We start from the raw sequence: 22,016 nt of genomic DNA on the forward strand, positions 1-22,016 counted from the left end.
GGCGCGGCACCGCCCCGCCGGGCCGCGGGGGGGCGCTGTGGGGGCGGGGCCGCGGCCGGCGCGGCGGGGTGAGAGGTCGGGAAGATGGCGGCGGCCTTGGCGGAGGAGGCGCCGGACAACGAGGACTACTACGCGCTGCTCAACGTGCGGCGCGAGGTGGGCGGCGGCGGGCCGCGGGCAGCGCGGGCGGGAGCGGGCGGGCGGCGGGGCCGGGGCTCGGCCTCCTGCGCGCGTCCTCCGCGGGGTGCGAGGCCGCGGCGGGGCGCTGAGGGAGCGCGGCTCGGCTCGGGCCTCCCCGGCCCTCCTCCGCCTGCTCCTCCTCCGAGCGGGGCTGGGGGCGGCCGGGCTGGCTGCGGTAGCTTCCGCCCGCCCCGAGCCCCGGCTGCGCTGTGACCGTGTGCGGCTCGGCGGGTCGCCTCGCGTCCCGACCGCGGCGCGGGAGCCTCGCGAGCGCTGCCTGGAGGCGCTCGTTGTCCGTGGGTTCAGGAGCGGCGCTTCCCGAGCTCGTGGCTCTGCTCTTGCTCCTCCGAGGAGCCGGCCCGGGCTGCTGGAGCCGCGCAGAGCCCTCGGGGGGTGCGCGCATCGGCGCGGTCCTAGCTCGGGGCGCGTTCAGAGCAGGAAACTAAACTGGAAAAATCACTTCTTACGCGGACGGGGAGCGCTTAGGGAGCAAGAAGCGTGGGGGTGACCGTCGCCAGGAATGCGTGAGGATCGTAAGGAATGCCGCGAACACGAATTACATACAGCCAAGAAAGGGTCTTTTTCAGCTCCCTTTCTTGTTGCTGTAATACTGCAATCGATTTGGTATTTTACAAATCAAAATAGAACCGCGGGACTGCGTATTGTGTTTCCAGCACACAGGACAGTGTAGGAAAGTGAAAGATGAGGTAGTAATTTTTTGAATTAAGTTCTTTTTGTTCATTTTCCTTGGGATATGCAATAGCTTGGTCTTAAACCTACCTCCGCGTATATGCAGAAAATACGCAACTTTTTGGCTTTGTGTTCCTTCTTATTTTAATTAGTACTGTGTGGACTGCACTTTCCAAACGTTTCCAAGTCAGATATATATTTTTGCCCGAAACAAGACGATCAATACTCCTCAGTTTCATTTTCCAAGTACAGACTTGTATTAGCTGATATCTTCTTTTCTGGAGAGTTCCTGTGTGGCTCTTGTTAAAATCAACGGGTTGCGTTTTTACCTCACTCGACAGCTCTTGTAATTCATGCTCCCAAATGTCATCAATGCGCAGATATAAAGGTTAAGAATAAGATGGGAAGCACGCGGGCGTTGTGACTGCCAGGGAGGTTAACGGTGAGGGCTTAATAGTTAACTTAGCTAGACTTTAAGCTCTTCAACAGATACCAGAAAATTCAGGTTTGGTACAACAGGGAACTGGAAACCAAGTTAAAAATGATCTTTGAAGGGGTAATTTCACTTGAGAGTACTAGTTGGTTTGTTAATTACCCCTTGATAATTAAATTCAGCAGTGCTATCTTGCATAGCATTGGTGTGCAGTGGGCAGGGGGGTTGGAACCAGGTGATCTTTAGGGTCCTTTTCAACCCAGGCCGTTCTATGATTCTTGTCTGCTGAGCCCATTTTGCGTGATGGGACTGCTAAGCTTAACGAAAGAGTTAACCACGGAACTTTGCAGCTGTGGTGAGGAGAGTAAGCCTGCTGAGCAGCAATTTTCTAGTGTGTATGTGTGTTTAATCTTTTATGGATTTCAGTCCAGTAAAAATGTGGTGGCGTGCTTGAAACGTTGAGTGAAGTTGTTTAAGCCCCAAGCAGGGAAATGGTGCACCTTTTATTACCAAAATTCCAGGCAAAATTAAAAATGTAACTTGCATATGATTATTACTGACTTGTGCGTTTCATTGCAACTTGAAATGATGTCAGTATTTCTTTAGTGGTTTCTGAGAGCTTATCGCTCATGAAATATTGAACCAATGACCCAATCTATTCAGTGATGATGAAAGGCCCAATCTAACGTTTTATTGAACATGGCATTTATGAAGAATGAAACTGCTCATTTCTATTATATAATCAATAGCACATTAAGCCATTTATCATTAATTTGATTAACGAATGTCATTTTAGAGCTTTATATTCCCCTACATTTTCAATCTAGTTTAAATTCAATGTCCAAGAAAGCACAAGGTAGTAAAAAGAAGGTAGCTGGGCTGTAGCTACCTGACCGTCTTGGTAATGGCAAATTTAGCAGATTTACTTTTGCTATATCATTTAGAAAAAATAACATTAAGTAGTACAAATGTGCAAAGAAATCATCTATTCTAAGGTGTCCTAAAAACCGAATGGGCTTGTGGTTCTGGTATGCACGTGAATGCATTTCTTCAAATGGAAATCCTCACTCTCCTTGCCACAAGTCGGAAGAAGATGGATAGTTCTCCAGAAAACAAGCCTTTATAGCCTTTGGTTCCAAAGTGAAATTAGGAAACTGTGAAAGCTTCAGTCACAGAACATTAAGAGTAGGTGGAACTTGTGTCTTTAAAATCTGTTATCAGAAGACATTTTCTTGGTGCCCCTTAATCACTTGCTCTGCTGTATTCCTGTCCATTATAATCCCTCACTGTAACAAAAAGGTGATTGCATTTGGTTGAAGGAGGCCAGCAAATAACGGCGATGTTGTTCCATTTTTTTTTACTCTGAATGTTTCCCCTGGTGTAGAGAAGTGGTACTCTGCTTCCTGCTGCTCTGTAGTAAGTGCCCCAGGAATCGATCCTTGCATGGACAGTTTCCTAGCTGGCCAGTACGAACCTCTCTGAAGTCCTGGGAGCTGCATTTGCTAACCGGGCCATTCAGGGAAGTTCCAGTTGACTTTGGTAACTACATTTCTAAATGTGTGTTAATCAGCTTTCAAGGAATAGATAGCGGCTGAAATACAAGGAACTAGGTGAGAAAGGGGAAGCTACCAGGACTTTCTAGAGTCAAAAAGAAAAAAAAAAACATGCTCTGAGATTGTCTCCTGGGAGATGATAAAGGAAGGCATGTTTTATTATTCCATTGATTCTGAAAGAGCCATCCAAAATCTCTATTCACCAAATGTCTTTGGAATGAGGCCAGATGCGATCTAAAATTCCGGAGTAGTTGTGAGTACAATTTTTTTTCTTGATGCATTTAGTCACTTACTGTTCTTCTGTTCATCCATCTATGGCAGGTGAGTGAATTTTTGAGGGGACGTGATGTGCCTGCCATTCTCACAGCACAAGAGAGCGTCCTTGTTGCTGTGTAGGAAAGGAAATGCCAGGGAGCGTAGCAGTGATGGGAAGAATATAAAATTACAGGTTTAATTTTCTTTACAGTTGTGGAAAGTCAACATTTTTTGATAGTTGCTATGTTTTTTGATAGTTTGATATGCTTGAAAGTTGAGGATTAAATAGAAGTAGAATTTGATGTAAAGCTCTGTATTTAAGTGACCAAGGTGAGTTTGAGTTTGAGGTGACTTTGTTTTTCTTCTCTTCTGAACTGAATTGGGGAGATAGCAGTTGTGTAATAAAAATAACATATGAATACAGATTCCGTTTTTTATTTGTTTGGTTTTTACCTAACTTTTTTTTTTAACCTAGATGTACCTTGATGAGCTGCTGCTGTTACTTGTCATGTTATTACAAATAGCTTGGAAAATACTGAACTTTTTGTTAACTTAAGTAAACGATGTGTCCTACGATGAAACAGAAGTCCATTCTTGATCTTCTGTAGCAAAAGTAACAGAATGTAATAGCTGTTGGACTTCTAAGGCAGATTTTGAGAATGGTCTTTTTTAATTAGCCTTGGTTGTATCTAAATTCATTTTTATTGCTTTTTGCAGGCCTCTCAGGAAGAACTAAAAGCTGCCTACCGCCGTTTGTGTATGCTTTACCATCCAGACAAGCACAGAGACCCAGAGCTGAAAACACAAGCTGAGCGGCTGTTTAACCTTGTTCACCAAGCTTATGAAGGTCAGGGGTTTTCTGGAGCACAAACAAATATTATTACAAAATAGTAATAACATTTCCTGATACTTAGTAATTTTTTATTCCCTGCTTCTGTCCTGTAAATCAGAGGAGCGATGCAGCATAAATTCTGCAATGAACAAGATCATAGAATCATTAAGGTTGGAAAAGACCTCTAAGATCACCTACTCCAACCGTCCCTCTGCCACCAATATTGCCCACTAAACCATGTCCCTAAGTACAACATCCAGCCTTAAACGCCTCCAGGGATGGTGACTCCACCACTTCCCTGGGCAACCTGCTCCAATGCCTAACTACTCTTTCTGAGAATAATTTTTTTCTAATATCTACCCTGAACCTCCCCTGGTGCAACTTGAAGCCATTCCCTCGTCTTATCTCCTGCATATTGTAAATAATCTTTTCACCACTTCCCTGACTTCTGGAAAGACTCCCCCAGAGACTGAGAACTGAAAATTGTCAAACAGAAAGACAATTTCAGCTTTTACGTTTGAACTAATACATCCTATGTTTCTGTTCCAAAGCAAGTGATTAAGGTCTCTGTTGTCTTTCAGCAAGTTCTTCCATATTCTAAGACTGAGATAAGGACAAAGTATAGACAAGTAGATTTTTTTTCATCCAAGGATGTCAGAGCCCTTTAAAAATACTCTGAATTAAGCCAACATTTATGTAAATCGTGATATTACCAAAGGTAATAGATAGCATAACTGAGGCACAATGAAATGGGTCATTAGAATTAGCTTGCAGCGTTTTAGAAATGCGATAAGAAGCAGCTGGAATGCAAACTGATTAGAAGCTGGTAGGACTCTTCTGCATTAAAAAATTACTGCTAAGTGCTTAGTGGCACAACCTAAAGAGAAGCTAAAGCAAAATGAATAAAGGTATATAAATATTCCTCTATTAGCTCTCAAAAATGAGCTAAACTTTTTTTTTTTTACTCTCTTGTTTTCTGAGTGATAAGCGTTTGTTTCTTCCAGTTGAAATTGAACATGGGTGGAGTCATTTACATTGTCCCTAGCTAGGCATTAAAACATACAGGAACTTTTACTGGAAAGAATATTGAAGGTTTTATGTCACTGCCATGAAGAATAAAATCTCAGGACACTTCAATAATTTTTTTAATTGCATTTTAGTTCGACTTGTGAGAGCACTGACATTCTGTGGTGAATAGGTCTACTTAGATTCAATTTTCCCATTGAAATACATGGCCTTGCTTGGCTTTGTTGCCATGTATATGTAAATTGTTGCTTGTCTAGTACCAAATGTCTGCGTAAAATTTTAAAAGAATAATATTAACGTCAGATAAATAATCCACCTCACCTTCTGCCTATTTTTCTCCTTCCTCTTCCATCTCTTAATATCCCATAACAGTTTTCTTTCATCAGAATTCATGAAAAATAGTATCTACCTGTGACATTTAGCAAGTTCAATAATCTTTATGTAGTTGAGATCAAAGCTCAGTTTACTAGTATAAGACTTCTTTTCCCTAATATACACATCCAGCTCCCAGAAGACTCATCAGTTCCTACACAGTCAGAAGAAATACATGCTAATGATAAAGCTTGTCTTGGAACCCTGTTGGAAAAATACTGTGGTTGGTTTTTTTTTGTGTGTTTGTTTTAATGAAGACTCTGGTAGGAGAGATTGTACGTTACAATATGCCTTAGAGATTCTTCTTAATTCTGTGTACAGTCTTTTTCCAAAGTAATTGTTGCAATCTACTGGTATATTTCATCTTCTCTGTTGTATTGAGTGACTTTTTGGGAGATTTGAATTCTACATGCATTTTTACAATTATCCTGTAGTTGATATTTCATGAGGCTTGAATTCTGTCCTGGAAATTGCTTTGTTGGTGCTTGGCATGTTCCATGTGTTTGGAGTGGGTGGGAAAGGATCAATGAGTGGGGATGGTGAGGGAGGTTGAAGACAAGGAGCCAGATACCAAGGAGCAGGCTTTGAACATTAGTTGGAGGTGGATGTTATTCCCATTTAGAAGGTTTCCAGGGGCTGCTATCACTGGATTGCTAGTAATCCCATTGATTGTTAGAGGGTTTATGTTACCCTTAAGTTAAAAAAGCAATATTAAAAACCCTTGTTGGAATATTCAGTTAGTCTGCATGTCTCTTTCATGTTCTTTTAAATGTATATTTACGAATTATGAAAAAAACGAAGTTGGAGGGAGGTGGTCAGTGTTTCCTATTATTATAACACATGAAAATGTTAAAGGTAGTTAATGTAAAAGTTGGACGCACCTGTAGAACAAGTTTTCAGAATTTGTGTTTAAATAACACAAGTGTATTGGCCTGAACTTTGAGAAGACCAAAAACTGAGTTCTTGCCTCTTTTGATTTTAATTTGCAGTGCTTAGTGATCCACAGACCAGAGCCATCTATGACATATATGGGAGGAGAGGACTGGAGATGGAAGGATGGGAGGTGAGAGAAATTTAACACTTTATGGCCAGTGGAATTGACTAAACCTAGGTTTATCTGAAATTCTTGTTATATTGAGCTGCACTGACACCTTGATGTTAAAAAATGCCTGTCTGCTAGAAGGCATTCTTGTTTAATTTTCTTTCTCTCTTTTTCTCCGTGCTCCCTCCCTGGAACACCATGATGGGTTTTCAAAGAATACTTGCTTTTTTTTTTTACTTGACAAGAGAACAATAAATCTGACATGGAGTTCTCTAATAGGATATTACCATGACAGGCAACATCTTTTTATCTGAGACAAATACATCAGTATTGTCCAGCTAGGCTTGTCTTTTTCATCTGAAACTTTTTTTTCCATACCAGTTAGCCTATGGGTTTGAATTTTTTTTTCCTGTCTTGCTGGGAGGGAACAGCTATAGAGTGCTATGAAGAAGAGCTTATCCATTCCTGGCTTTCCTGTTGTTAAGTCCCCTCTGTCAGTTTTAGTCAATTAAATTATAGTGCTTGCTGCAAAATCATATTATATTGGGTCAAGTCAGTACCAAGATCAAGTTTGGGGTTATTAGCGAGACGTGTGGAGCAATGGCAGCATATAACAGACATTTTAAGCTGTTCATTGCAGGTTTAATCTTATTTTGAAAATCCAAATGTAATACTTTTTCTATCCATAACTAGAGCCATACCTATTTAAAACCCGAATTCCCTGAGACATGTAAGGTAAATAGATGTGAATCAGCATAGCCTAAAATCACAAAGCAGTCCATCAGTTTACCTCATGCCAGGCGTTCAGTCATTTTCATTTCTACACCTAGTAGAGAAGTTAACGGATAGCTGTTGGCAAGGGCTGTACCGCAGTGTCTTCTACCTGTGGTCTGAAACCTTCTTGCCCTATTTTTTTCAAGAGAGTAGAAAGAACAAGACCATTTCACTTCTCTCAAAGCATGTGTTTTACTCTCTTGCTTGCCATTTGATATGGCCCAGGTGTTTGGTTCCAAACTCTGATTATTTAAACTCGTGCAGAGTGGCTTACAGCAGCATCAGGGACAAAGTATTAGAGTGTACCCAGGTCAGTGGACCTCATTTCCATCAGCAGAAACGCCCTGGACGTTCTCTCTGGTAATCTTTTGTGTTTTCAAATTCTTTTTAAACAGGTTGTGGAAAGGAAGAGAACTCCAGCTGAAATCAGAGAGGAATTTGAGCGTTTGCAAAGAGAGAGGGAAGAGAGAAGACTACAGCAGCGAACTAATCCAAAGGTAAGCGAAGACTTCATCCCAGTCTCCACAGTGAATCCTTAAATCTTTAGGAATATGCAAGGGTGATGAGTTTCAGTGAAGGGCTATGGTAAATATCCCCTTTGGTATCCACACTTAGTGCATTACTTTTCCTTTTTTGAACATGTGATTTCTTTGGAAAATGTGGGGAAAAAAGCTAAATCTTTGACCAATATTTCTTACTTTTTTTCCTGTTGATAAGTTTCAGAGTAAAATATCTCTTTCAGCAATTTTAAGAAAACATTCCTTACACTGAAATTTTTATGAATTCTTTCCAAATATCCCAAATGAAACCCTGCAGTTACCTGATAGTTTTTTCCCTTCAACACTGCTGTAGTGTCCCAACAATGCGGGCAAATATTCAAATGCAGCCTTGAAACCAACAGAAAATATGAGGCAGCTACCAAACCAGATGGGTAGTGGAACTCCTCCTGCTCACTGTGAGCACTTGTAGCACAGTGAGCAAAATCAAGCTGAGCAGGGTTGGGATCGTGCCAGTTTCAGTTAATGTCTGTTTTAAGAAAGTTTTATTACGCTTTTACAAAGAGAATCGTTGAATATTCCATTCTCATCTCTCAGTCTGTTTGAGCAGCAATAAAGTGACCCTAAATGACCCACCTGACAGCTGAGTCTTGGCTATTTAGGGATGATCAAGAATCCTGTGATGAGGATGATCTGCTTGTGGTAGCATTGGAGTGGCAGGGAAGCGTGGAAATGATGATCAACCGCTGCTTCCTCTGTCACCTGCTGGGACTTGAGTACTCCAGTAGTTTAGAATAGTAATGGCCTTGCAGGCTCTAGGCTTGATAAATATGTAGGGAAACCCAGCTTTTGTCAGGGTTCCCAGTGAGTGAGGTTTCAAAGCTTGTTGAATCAGGAAAATCTTGGTTCTCAGGCAGTGAATAACATTATCTGAGAGTTGCGTCTACATTCACCTAATGTATTTAGACTTTAGTCTACCTGTTATCTATATATTTTTCTTTCTCCCTCTCCCCCCCCCCCCGCCTCTTTTTTTCCTTAAACTATCAGGAACCATTTTATTGCTTATTTTTTGAAACCCCTGTTAGAAATCTTTCTTTCATGTAGGATAGAAATATGATGGGGAGCCTTTATTTTCCTCTCTCCACCCTGAGGTAACTGTGTAGATATTTACATAGACAAAGAAACTTTTCTCTCTCTCAGAGAAGTAAATTATAATGAGACAGCAAATTTTGTTTTATTTTTAAATGCGTATATTCTTGATAGAAAAATGGGTATCTCCAGAGGTCTAATTGGAAACTTGCAGTCAACACAGATTCTACATCCTGAAGCACTAAAGCACAGGTGGCTATATTGTTTTGGTGCCTTTGAAAGAGGAGGTGTCCTGTGTCAGTCACTGTTTGTGCATGGACCTGGGAAGTGTTGCAGAGTAACTTGGGGAACCCAAGAAACAAATTACCAGTTGATTAACTACTACTAGTGTTGGATTTGAAGGTCACTGGTGTTTTCACAGCCAGCAGTTTAAAATCACGGTGTTTTCTCAGTGGACATAAGTGTGAGTACATTTGTATTTAGGATTGTATCAGAAAAAGGTCCCTCTGAGAAGACCTGTGGTGTTTTGAGATACTCCCCTTGGCACAGACTTTGAATCTGTGCTGGTCAAATTGACTAATACAGATCTCCCGGCTGTTGTGATTAACGTACAGATATTAAGAACTTGCTTGTACTGGAAGGGTAAATAAGCATAAGGTGATATGTAAATATGACTTGACAACATTATTCCAGGCAGGAAGAGATTTCTGGATGCCACAAAATGGGGCAAGTCAAAATGTCTCTGTCGGAGATGAGGGTTATTGGGGTCAGAAAGGTATTGGCAGAGAAGGCATGGTAATCTCCGCGTAATCCTGTGACTTCAGGAATTTGACATTTTATCTGGGCATTTTGCCGTGGCTGTGAGCAGTAAAAAGCGGAGCTGGGTTGTAAGCCTCAGTCTCTGTGTCCTGTGATAAAATTAGCCATCTGGGTGTTTACAGCAATTGCCGATTGGCAGCCTATAGAAGTCTCTCTCCAGGCAGTGTTCCTGTGGAATTAGGTAGCACAGCTGTGATCATTTCATACATGAGCACGAGGGTTTTTTAAAATTTCCAACATTTTGTTAGTTCTGTAAAATGGTACCAGCAAAATAAAGCATTTTAACCAGAAATGTTGGGCAATAACCAGATGTAGGCAATGTGGCAGGTTTTGATTTGAATCTATTATTTGCTTTTAGAGTTTTGTTTTTGCTTTCAAAGACATGCTGAACGGTTGAAAAGTTTATTACTTGATTTGAGAAGAACAGCTTCCTGTCTGGAGAAACTAAATCCCATTATTTTCCTGCTGTGGAAGGTCAACATTTAAGAAGTGTAGGTCCCTCAAGGCTTAGCCTTGCTTCCATATGTCACCTTTCAGAAGGTAAATCCATTAGAAAAAAGATGAGGATGGAGGATATTCCTCTCTGGCATGTCTCTTAATTTCATCAATAGCAACTGTTTCATATTTGCAGGAATGTTAAATAGAGGTGATTTCAAAAGGTGATACCAGATAACGCTTAGGATGGTTCTGTAGTGCTGTTACCGACTTCCCACCCTGCTGAGCTGGTGTACTTTCCAGCATGTTGCTGAGCGTGCACAGCCAACTTCTGAGCAGAGCTTTACAGCTTTTCCCTGCTGCTCGTACTTTGGGGAGTGTTTTTCCTTTTCCAATGGTCTGAGCAGGTGGCTGATGGGGAATTGCGAGTAGCAGCACTCCCCTCTCTATTATCCGGTGGCATAGGGGGTGCTGTCGTTCTCAGGGAATATTTTTAACATTACCATCTGCTGCTTTTCCTGTACTTGTGTGTGAGCCAGTTTCCTTGCCAGGATCTATAGATCTCTGAGGGTGACTTCACCTGCTTGGCAGGAGGTAAAATACCTGCATGGAGTTCACTGCTCACTTCAGCAAAAAGAAACTAAATAGAGGTTCTGCTGAGGCTGAGGGAGGGACACCACGAAGGAGGAAACCGAGATGCTCCTTTCCTCTGAATGAATCTTGCAGATTTTCACAAATAGGTCCAGATGTTTTCCTTTTGACTTCTCCATTTTCATTGAAAGGAATACTTGTTTTAAAATTCATAGATGTGAAAACAGAAATCATAAAATTTTGAGTATGATTGAAAGAAATGAGGTGCGATGAATGTCAGGAATGTTTACAACTTTGTACATATTAACAGAGTACAAGCATTGCAGTACAATTAAACATATTGCTATAAAAATATTTTTCAATTTTTTTTTAGTGCAAATACTTAAGAAATCTTTACTGCTGCTTATATTCTGATCTGAGTTGAAAATATATTTTTTTTAGTTTTCTTTTTGCCACTCAAATTCAACGTGCTTGCTACTTAGTTTGATAACCTTTGTTTAAAAACATTTAACTTGGAATTTAAAGTTGCAGTCTGGCAGAGGTTTCTCACTCAATGTGGCACTCCAAGTGGAAAACCTTTCTGTCCTTCATCTGCTATGAAGATCTTGGGTTTTATACTTCTTTGAAATGAATAGCATCAGAAAAAATGGCAATAGTTCTCTGCTTTGTTAAAATAAAAGTTCACCTTTATTTAAACATGTTTGATCAGTCACTCTGGAGCGCATTTATTGGAATTTCATTGAGTGAAGTTGGCACTTTGTTTCTCTTTGGCTATTTTCCTCAGTTGCTTTCCAGACAGTTGGAGCAGCAGCACAGGGCTGCACAGCTTCCTAGGCAGTTGGCAGTTTTGCCTTGCTTCACTGTTACTTTGGCCTTGTTTCAAGGAACAACACAACATATGAGAGGCCTGAAACTGAAGAAGTTGTAGCGTTTGGAGAGCAGATCCCTTGAAGGTGACTTTGCAGCTCATGCCTGAAAAGTAGTATTCTGCATAAATGGCAGGACCTTGTCATTAGTATCACCACAAACAGAAAGATAAGCATAATTGATTTGAAATTCAACAGCCTTTCTAAAATAAATTGTAAAAAAAAAATAGGGGTGCAGCTCTTATTCCAGATTTCTCCTGAAAATAATTGCACTTTCTATGTTTTTATATATATATATATATAAAATTATTTTTTTTCTGTGCAAGCAATCAGAAAATAAACATTGAGAAGAGGTCAGGAATCTCCCCAGTACATAAATAGTTGGGAGCCAAACCAAACAGAAGTTCTGAGTCCTGTCAAGCTCTACAATTCTTCCTTTTTTAAGGTTCAGGATTTTATTAGAATGGAGTGAGCATGGAAAAATTCTCACTCAGATTGAAATAAGAATTTATTCTGTCCATACTTAGACTCTGTGTGAATGGTTTTTGTACCTACCCAGCTACTGAGTGTTGTTCATACAAATTGCTCAGAGTTAATTCTATGCTTGTGCATAGGGTTTGGGTTTTTTTTTGCAACTGGTACATTTTATACGGGCTGTAATGCTGTTATGCTGTTTAATTGATCTATAGGGAAGTTTTCAAAAGCCTCTTGAAGTTATATGACCCAGACAAGGATCTAATCATGCCCTTTTCAAATAAAGCCACTCTTGCAGTTACTATGAGTGAACACAGCAGCAGGTAGACAGACTATTTAGCTGTGGCCTACTTTTTGTAGGAATAAGCTTTAGGCATTATTTCTGTGGCCTGAGGAAGAAAATATTTACCACTTGCTACAAGTCTATCAAGCTTTTCTTCTGATTATGAGATATAAGCTAGGGAAAAGAAAATGAAATGTTTGACTGACAAGCTCAATTGCAAGTGAACGATGCAAAGTTTTTTTTGAGATAGTTCATAAGAAGAAAGCATTTAGAGAATTTCTGGCCAAGTTCCGTCGAAGAAGATTCATTTCTAAAGTATATTGATTCAACTTTAAAATATTGACAAAGTGGTGGGGGAAGAAGAAACCCTCTGTGTGAAAATGTTCTACCTACTTCTGTTACATTTAACAACAGAAAAAATTTCCGCTAGTGCTACAGGTTGCTTTCATTCCTTCTGAAAATAAAAAGACTTGTCTTTTATCCAGTTTATTTTATGATTTATATTGCTGTTTTAGAATACTGCAAACATTTCTGTTTGTCTTGAACGTGTAAGAAATGTATTTTAGAGTGGAAAATGTAATTGTAAAACAAGAAAAAGCCAAAAAAATCTTTAAACTAGTTGCCTGTAAAGATACTTTAGCTAATTGGCCTGGATATGTTGGATGTTTGTTAATAATAGGTACTTGTTTCACTTGTTCCTTAGGGAACAATTAGTGTTGGAATAGATGCCACTGACCTCTTTGATCGTTATGATGAAGAATATGAAGATGTGCAAGGGAGCAGCTTTCCCCAGATTGAAATAAACAAAATGCACATATCCCAGTCCATCGAGGTAAGGAGGACAGGCAGGCATTGCGTCTGGTGTGGGTCAGGGCCTGAGAGAACGAGGCAATGCAATGCAAGCCAGCAGAAAGTGAAACACTGCTCACGGGGTTTCTCGTCTTTCTTCATGGGAGGACGTGATTAACCAGTGTGGGTGGGAGGAGGCGGCTCAGTTCCTATAAGACTGAATGTTGACAGTATGGCATGCATTTGTGTGAGCACAACCACAGAATTTAGGGACTGGTTTGTACACTATAGTGGTCCTACTTTCCTGATAGCAGCGAGGCTGAATTGTGATTAGAAACAGGTATCTAGTTTTTTCTAAACACAGAGCATTCGGTATATAAAAACACACTGTCCTGATTAAACCACAACACACACGTCATCCGATTTTGAGGATATAGGTAAGAAAAAGAAGGGAAAATATATATACTCAGTTACAAAAAGTTGAAGAAATTTAGTCTGCTAGCAAGATTAGAAGGGATTGCAAATAAGGTCAGGACTACAAGGTGGTATGTTAGTGTCACAAGCACCTGATACGGTAAGAATTATCTGGTTTTGGTGTATTCTGATTACAAAATTTAGAGCAAGTGTGGCTGTGTCTGGTTCGAACACCTGGGCTTAGTGGATGACAAAGTTTCAACTGTAGTGTTACCTGTCTCTGTGCTTACAGTCTGCACTCACCTGCAGGTTTGATCGTGTCTGCAGAGTATGCATTAAATGTGTGAATTAGGATCATATTGGTAACAATACATTCATTTTTTCAGGCACCACTAACTGCCACAGACACAGCAATACTGTCTGGTAACCTGTCTACCCAGAATGGGAATGGAGGTGGATCAATTAATCTTGCTCTTAGACGGGTGACATCTGCCAAGGGATGGGGAGAGGTAAGCGCACTCGATGTTAGGCATTTTTGTGTCTAGTTTATTTCAGGCTGCTTGGATTAGTTACCTAGGCTGTATTTTCTTTAGGAGATTTCAGCTTTGTTTCACTTCTCTGTGCTTCCATTTCAGAAAATAGGGATAGCAATACTGACAAGCTTTCTTGAATGTCACATGAAAAGAGCTCTTGGAGATCTAGGCAATAGCAGTATTTATAGAGTGGTATCAAAACAAACATATTGTACGGAATAGTAGAACAAAATTTTCTATGTTCTGTTCCTGTTTGAGAAAAAGGAAAGTCCAAACCAATTTCTTTTTCTTTTTCACTTTCTATTTGGCTATGCTGTCTCTTGGGCCTTTCTAATTTCACTGTCTGAAGACTCCTAGGGACTGTGAGTGCGCATCTTAGGGGAGCGTGATAGTCTGCCATTGTTTCACAACACTGCTCTGCTCACAAGAGAAATTATGGAGGGAAATAGTTTAACTTGCAGGCAGGTATGATCTAAGTAGCTAAAGGGTCCCAAGTAATCACCTGTGGTGCCTCCTTGTACGAGCACAAGCTCTGTTGCATGAGACCAATGGCTTTGTTGGAGATGCTTTGTGGCATTGCTGCTGTGGCTGGCAGGTATCTGCTTTCTGCAAGTCCTTTTTGTACGTCAGCTGCTGTTAACCTGTTTCCTCAGTGTGTGAGAAATGGGAGTTTTCCACTTACTTGGAAATTCATGGACTGGAGGCATTTGATTTATATTGGGCTTTTGTAATGTTGATACCATAGGAGCTTGTAGATATAGGCAAGAGTCAGATAACTGAAAAAGTCAAAAAAAAAAAAAAACAAACATGTAACGAATCTACTTGGGAGATGCAGATGTAGTAGGAACTGTTTCTGCAGGATTGTCGAGGTAGGCGTCAGGTCAAAGAACTGCCTCTGTTAATGAGAATGGACAGCACCAAATAAACATTGAATAGCAGCCCTGAAAATCACCCAGACTATTGTCTGAAACAGCAGGCGCACTTTGCAGACACTGAGACTGCGCAGCAGCAGAACTGCTGACAACAGTTACTGTGAGGCTGTCCTAAGAGTTCTCCAGTTATCTGCAAGGCCATCTGCATCAAAGTGATGAACATTAAAGACGAGGACTCATACTCAGAGTGCACCAGCCAGGCCTCATGGTTTGCCACTGGAGGGCTGTGGTGGTGGTGTTTTCTCTGTTTTTGCCGGAGCAGCCAGAGCCAGGTGCTAGTTAGCCTGTAGGGCTACAAAAACGGCTTTGTTTTACTCATGATGACACTACTCAGTGAGACACCTCTTATTCTAAATGCAAAGCCAGCAGGAAAGAGAGGATGCTAAAATATGCAGTAAATATTCAGAAATGTGTAAAATACCTATGGTGTAAATGATGCTTGTGACGTACTTTGTCACTTGCAAAAGATGTTTTCTTCTAACTGTTTGGCGTTGTGCATTTATAACAGTTGGAGTTTGGAGCAGGAGACCTTCAGGGACCTCTCTTCGGTCTGAAGATATTCCGTAATCTTACACCAAGATGGTAAATATTACAAAAATGATTTAGCGGTTAATATTTCACACTAAGGAAGCAAACAGCTTGAATTCATTTTCACGTTAATTCTGGATTTTTTTGTCCTACAAAAGAATGTCTGTCGTCTTTAGACTTTAGCGCTTTAGTACCAGTCAAAACACTTGTGTTCTTTTTGTGTGTTAGTGTCCTCTATTTTAATACTTCTATTTTAAGGACGGTTTTTGTTCTACTTCATTAGATTTGTATTTGATCTTGTCATAAAATCATGATACTCAAGACATGATCTCACAAAGAGATCAATAGAAGCTTATTCTAAAATGGAGAGCTGATGTCGCTGTAGTCAGCCAGAAAAATGTGTACATGTTCTTAGATCAATAGAGGACTCTGTATATAAATCTGCATTGCACTGTTCGAGTTAACACTTCTTATGATTAGTTTAAAGATACAAAATCTTCTTTGTGGTAGGAAATTTGTATTTAGTGCAGATACTGAGAAGCTTTTAGTCTTTACAAAGTATTATTAAGCCTCTGGAAAAATGCTACGTTTTAGGAGACCACTGTTACTGTACTGTTTTCTTACTTCAGGAAGAACTATAGGGTTTCTTTTCCATGAAGCTTTACTGATATTAAGGGCTACCTACTGACCAGAAGACTGTATGTTTCTCACTTCTTAAAACAGAAACAACTTCTGGATTATAGCAGATCAGTAAAAAGCATCCATTTCTTAAGCTAGTTTTGTAGGAAAGCAGTTCTAAGCAGACGACCAGATTTTTTTCTGCCTAGGGCAAGAAGGGCAAAGATTGGAAGGTAGCTTGCTGTGTTGATTGCAGTGCTATGGCACAGACCAGTAAACTAGGGCATGAGCATACTCTTCTGGGGAGGTACTGTGGCCAGTACAGTGCAAATTAGTTTGGAGTTTTTCCTGAAACCCTCGGGGTCATGCTCTCTGCAAGATAGTCTCTGCATATTCAGCAAGGCTCACGTGCAAGAGAGAATTTGAGGCCTTCTGGAGAGCCTGATGAGGCTTTTCTCATTCCTTCTAGTTTCATCACTACAAACTGTGCTCTGCAGTTTTCATCCCGTGGGATCCGCCCAGGCCTCACCACAGTTCTAGCCCGCAACCTGGATAAGAACACAATGGGATACTTACAGTGGCGGTGGGGCATCCAGTCAGCCATGAACACGAGCATCGTCCGGGATACAAAAACCAGCCATTTCACAGTGGCGTTACAGGTGAGAGTCCTGCTGCTGTATGCAGGGGACAGGGTCTCAGCTTTTCTGTTCCAGCAGTATTTTGGCTTGGGAATAGAGGGTAAAGGAGCAGTCGGTACCGTCTCTTAAGAACATTTAACATAGGTAACCGGCTGCATTTGGCAGAGCACGGCACTTTGTACCCAGCAACGTGACATCTGATGTGGATCAGCTCAGATTAGTGTTAGGATGGTCAACACAGACTGCACAGATTGTGGGCTGTGACAAGTAAGTGGCAGACATTGCTATGTTTTCTGTGCCACTTAAAGGATAAGACAGGAAATATAGAGGGAACATTCAAAAGTGGCCAAGGGTGTGTTTTCATAAATTTGTGCCTTTTGTATTTCAGCTGGGAATCCCCCATTCTTTCATGATGGTCAGTTATCAGCATAAGTTTCAGGATGAGGATCAAACACGAGTGAAAGGTTCTCTCAAGTAAGTGTGCAAGAGGAAATTTGCATTGCTCAGGACTTGAAGGATGTTATGTCCTGCTTTTGTAGGGCTACACATTCCACACAAATTGAATGTAGTCTTTTGGAATCTGCTTTTCTTTAGTTATAATGGGTAAACAACTGAAGTGAGTGTCTTGGAGTCTTAGTTCTGTGTGTCTCTTGAGAGAAGCAGAACATAAAATACCTGTGTGTTTGATACCTCCATATCATCACCAATAAGACAGTCAGAAGTTTTTGTAGTCTGCTAACTACTTTACAAGCTGAAAAGGCTAATCTTATCTTGTAGGTACACTGTGAATCTTCCTGTAGCCAACATGGGGTGCACAAAATATATCTGCTGTATGTTTTACCTGGTGGGAAGTTACACTAAACAGAATTCAGTAAAGAGAAATTAGAGTCTTCCCTGTCTTACCAGTTTTTGGTTCTCCCATTCCAGGGCAGGTTTCTTTGGGACCATAGTGGAGTACGGAGCAGAGAGGAAGATATCCAGACACAGCATTTTAGGAGCCACTGTCAGTGTCGGAGTTCCCCAAGGAGTGTCTTTGAAAATCAAGTCAGTTCAAGATTATAATTGTTGTTTGCAGAGGCTGACCATAACCTGCATTATTCTAGTTCAGAAATTCAGGTGGGAAGGTTCCAGTCTTAAGGCAATACAGGTATATTAACACTATCACTGTAAAAGGTTGCAACTGCCCTCACCTCTAATACAAGCTGTGCTCATATTACTCTGAGCCTGAAAGACCTCTCTGGGGACTGTTGCGTGCATGCATCAAAATACTCTGAAAATACAGCTTAAGTTTTGGAGCATTACGGTAAGTGGATGGAAGATTTCCAAAAATATTATTAGAAGAAATGTATTTAATTGCATTCCATTTATACAACGCTGTACACAGGTATATACTCAAATTAGTGAATTATCTTTAACAAATATAGATGATAACACTATTAATAAGGCAGTTCACAAATGCCAAATTCTCAAGGCTTTATATACTATAGTGCACTTTTTAACTGTTGCCAGCAGAGGGCATGCCAGGATGCAGAAAATATAAAGACATGAAGATCTTGGTCTCAGGAAGAGTGTTTTCTAAAATAAATGTCACGATAAACTTCAGAAGAACATTAATGTACTCCTTCCTTGAAGGCACATGCTGGGGTTGTGAACATAGACCTTCTCTATCAGCATTTTCTTTTCTCTTCATGATGATGTTGGTCCCATTGTCTGATTAAAGTAACAACCAAACAAATTTTCCTAAGACTAATAAGACACTTAAAAATTGCCAGGTATTAGCACAAGAGAGATCTACCTCGTGACAGTGGCTCTTGGTGGCATCAGCTGACTGCCTTACCATTGCCATGTTCAGGTTTACAACTGTCTCGTATTTGTGAGATCAGTGTTCATCTGTATCTTGTCTTGTTTGGGGGTTGTTGCTGCTGCAAAGTATATTTAATCAAGCACATTAAACTCTGCATTTCTTCTGACCTGTCACTGTTCTTTTTTTTGTTGCAGGTTGAACAGGGCTAGCCAGACCTACTTCTTCCCTGTCCACCTAACAGATCAGCTGCTTCCCAGTGCTGTATTTTATGCCACTGTGGGACCCCTAGTTATCTACTTTGCCATGCACAGGCTAATCATCAAACCCTACCTCAAGGCACAAAAGGAGAGGTGAGCTAGCAAGACTGTGTTTGAAATACAGAGCTGGGAAGTCCTGCTCAAGTGCTTCCGGGAGTCTGGTGCAAAGGTTGGAATGTCCAGCTGAAGCACTGTGTTACACTACATCGTCAATAGTACTGAGTTCTGGAAGGCTACAAAAATATCTTGAAAGGTGGGGAAGAACCTTGAAACCCATCTCATTTGAGTGAGATTGTGGGTCAGTTGTAATTGGGGTGGGTAAGTAGACATTTGCCACTTTGTGGCTGAATCCCATTCATTGTGTAGACCTGATGGGATGTTGATTTCCTTATGCCAGGGAGCTGGAGAAGCAAAGGGAGAGTACTGCCAGCGACATCCTTCAGAAGAAGCAGGAGGCAGAAGCTGCAGTAAGTCTTTCCCGTAACTAAGCCCTCTTAGTTGGAGGAAGTTGTTTTTACTTGGCTTGTCCCTTTGGTTCCCAGTGTCTGACACTGGTTGATTTTCACTCTATCCATTGTATTTTGACAGGTCCGGTTAATGCAAGAGTCTGTCCGGAGGATAATTGAAGCAGAGGAAGCCAGAATGGGTAAAGATTGTAACACCACTTAACTTGTTCCATAAAGTTGGAGAGAGGAAGGAACAATACGAATGTGGTTAAGGGAGGCATGAAGCATGGTATAATTGCTGTTGTGCATGTATTGGGAAAGGCCCACTGTGATTCAGCGTCTGGTGTCAAAGCTTAGGGATGCACTGAATGTTGTCCTGTGGCAGATTATGTGACGGATCAATAGGCTGTAGACAACAGTTTGGATTCATCTCTCCACGAAAGTGAGGGTATGTATAAGAATGTGTGAAAGTTTGAAGTTTGGGTTCCGCTTATCTCTAATCTACACAGCTTACTCTTGGATCATAATGGAAATCTGAGTTCTGATGTTCGCTAGCAATTTCCAAGAGAATCTTCCAAAGTGGGTTGAGTGACATTCACTTGGACTGTCACATCAGGGTGACATTTATATCATGTCATTCTGTCCTATTGCTGAAGACTGCTAACAAACACCCAAGTGTAAATGTTCTTCTGTCTTGAGAAACATGGGTCCAGGCAAGGAGGATTTAAATATCACTGAAAGAAAAAAAAAAAATAGAAAATGCTGGATGTTTCTTTCATTAGTGTCTGCACAGCTGTTGGTGGCAAGCCTTTCATCACATCTGTGGTTTCATGTGAAATGCAGGTCTGATTGTAGTGAATGCCTGGTATGGGAAGTTTGTTAATGACAACAGCCGGAAGAATGAGAAGGTGAAAGTAATAGATGTGACCGTGCCCCTGCAGTGCTTGGTGAAGGACTCTAAACTCATCCTTACAGAGGCATCCAAGGTACATAGCTCTAATGTCAAAGCATATACTCAGGCGCTCAGGTGTGTGACTCAGAATTTTGATTGAACTGTATGTTGTCCTACAAGGGAGTTTCTCCAGTGTGTTTGAAGCTAGTGACTTTATATCAATTTACAGAAGCCATTTCTGTACAAGTGTTATGAACCTCTAGGAAATTCTGTTTCTCTGAGCATTTCCAGTGTCAAAGAAACAGTGTCTCAGTGTTCACAGTGTGGGACAGTGTGTGTTAGAGATTCTGGGGCTGTACACCAGCAACTTCCTGACCCCCTGATTCACTCTTTTCTGCATTTAGAACTTGCCACTGGGGAGGTAATTTCTTAGCTTCTCATCTCATTGCCAACAAAGCTTTGATCTTTTTATGACTCCTGGTTTTGTAAAAGGTTTTGGTCAGTTGAAGATCTGCAAAGGTCCATTCCCTGATGCTCAGTCTGTCCTTCTGTGTTTAAAGGCTGGGCTTCCAGGTTTCTACGACCCCTGCGTGGGTGAGGAGAAGAGTTTGAAAGTGCTTTATCAGTTCCGGGGAGTTCTGCACCAAGTGATGTCAGCTGACAATGAGGCCCTTAGGATACCAAAGCAATGTAAGTAGCTCCTTCCTTCAGGACCCAGTAAAGGATTGCCTCAGATTTGTGAGGCGAAGCAGTGTGCTGCCTTCCAGTCTAAGATCTGGTGGCAGTGATGCTGTTCTGATGCTGCTTGGGATCTGTCAGCTGGAGGTTTTCCTGCTGGCATTGCTGGAGTTATCATCTCCCATCGGTTAGTGAGTGGTGGAATATAGAGCATTGCTCTTCCTAGAGTGCTTATCAGGTGAACTGGGCTTACTGAAATGGACTGACCCATAATATGCTTCTGGAGTAGGACCATAAAAGACCTCAGCAGCAGCAATGCAGCTCTTTATACCATCTAACCTTAGATATCCAACCTGAGTTAGAAGCAGAGACTTCCTCCAGCTGCTGCTATCCCTGTTAGGCAATTCACATTGCACTGGATTGCCCTTTCAGGACTGACTTGAATGTATGAAGGCAGTTTGGAGGCCTGCACCAGATTTCTTTCTCATCCACATTTATCTGTGTGCCAAAACGTTTTCTCTGCCAGAATCATTTTGTAAGACGTCATCTACAAGTGATGTGTTTTACTGGTACCACTGTAGGTCTGGGCAGTTAACTAAACGGCACAAACCTCTGTTAACTCTAGACTGCTTCACTGGCCCAATTTGAGAAGCATAACCAATTTACAAACTTTTGATAAGTACAGTGGACGTATAAATGAATCATGTTTAATTGGTGACCAGGAATGTTCATGATACAGTAGTTAAGGTCAAGCTAGGATGTGTCTAGAAAGTGGCATGTATCCATTTACTGTTCTCATCCAACAGCTCACAGAATCGATGCAGACGGCTAATCTGGTGAGAGTGTGCACTTCTGTTACGGCACCTGGGTCAACAGAAACTGCAAAACCTTCCCCCAGATGCTACAAGTTCGAACAGAGACATTTTTATTTTTACTATCTATTTAGCAGGTGGTGGCCTACCAATTATGTTAGGAGAAAAAATGAGAGAACCTGCTTCTCAAGGTGACTCCAAGGCAATATTTCTCTGAATTGTGGCTCAGTAACCAATAAAGCGACATGACTCTGAACGCGCAGTGCTTTCTGCTGAGGTTGTGTGAGCGGGCACTGAGCACCACCCATCATGCAGCCATCTTTCCAGTTGCAATTTAGCCACAGTCCATTTGTGCAGTCTCACATATATCTTCCTGCACTGAACAAGGAAGAAGACTTGTTCTCGCTTCTCCACGTGCTTACTGGGGTAGGTAACATAACTTTTTCTACTCCTGAGGGAAAGTT

The 22,016-nt window shown here is 41.2% G+C and overlaps 1 protein-coding gene across 2 annotated transcripts; it reads left to right on the forward strand.

The window, feature by feature from the left end:
- Positions 1 to 37: 37 nt before the first annotated feature.
- On the forward strand, positions 38 to 21,808 carry DNAJC11 (DnaJ heat shock protein family (Hsp40) member C11). Of its 2 annotated transcripts, none has more exons than XM_035557806.2 (16): positions 38 to 156; positions 3,829 to 3,958; positions 6,331 to 6,404; positions 7,553 to 7,654; positions 12,915 to 13,043; positions 13,801 to 13,923; positions 15,388 to 15,461; positions 16,495 to 16,684; positions 17,052 to 17,137; positions 17,591 to 17,707; positions 18,662 to 18,817; positions 19,122 to 19,191; positions 19,313 to 19,370; positions 20,014 to 20,156; positions 20,623 to 20,752; positions 21,547 to 21,808. In XM_035557806.2, the coding sequence occupies exons 1-16, from the start codon at positions 85 to 87 to the stop codon at positions 21,570 to 21,572; spliced, it is 1,680 nt and encodes a 559-aa protein (XP_035413699.1). In that variant the 5' UTR covers positions 38 to 84; the 3' UTR covers positions 21,573 to 21,808. The 2 variants fall into 2 exon arrangements, with proteins under 2 accessions (XP_035413699.1, XP_035413700.1); XM_035557807.2 differs by lacking the exon at positions 38 to 156 and adding an exon at positions 533 to 713.
- The last annotated feature ends 208 nt before the right edge of the window (positions 21,809 to 22,016 follow it).

This window comes from Cygnus atratus, chromosome 21 (genome assembly GCF_013377495.2).
Source record: "Cygnus atratus isolate AKBS03 ecotype Queensland, Australia chromosome 21, CAtr_DNAZoo_HiC_assembly, whole genome shotgun sequence".
NCBI classification, from domain to species: domain Eukaryota; kingdom Metazoa; phylum Chordata; class Aves; order Anseriformes; family Anatidae; genus Cygnus; species Cygnus atratus.

Excerpts from the sequence above, each read along its gene's own strand:
- DNAJC11 (XM_035557806.2), top strand. The coding sequence starts at position 85 with ATGGCGGCGGCCTTGGCGGAGGAGGCGCCGGACAACGAGGACTACTAC. Across the intron at positions 18,818-19,121 it reads CTCAAGGCACAAAAGGAGAG|GGAGCTGGAGAAGCAAAGGG; the intron begins GTGAGCTAGCAA and ends TCCTTATGCCAG. Across the intron at positions 19,371-20,013 it reads AGCAGAGGAAGCCAGAATGG|GTCTGATTGTAGTGAATGCC; the intron begins GTAAAGATTGTA and ends TGTGAAATGCAG.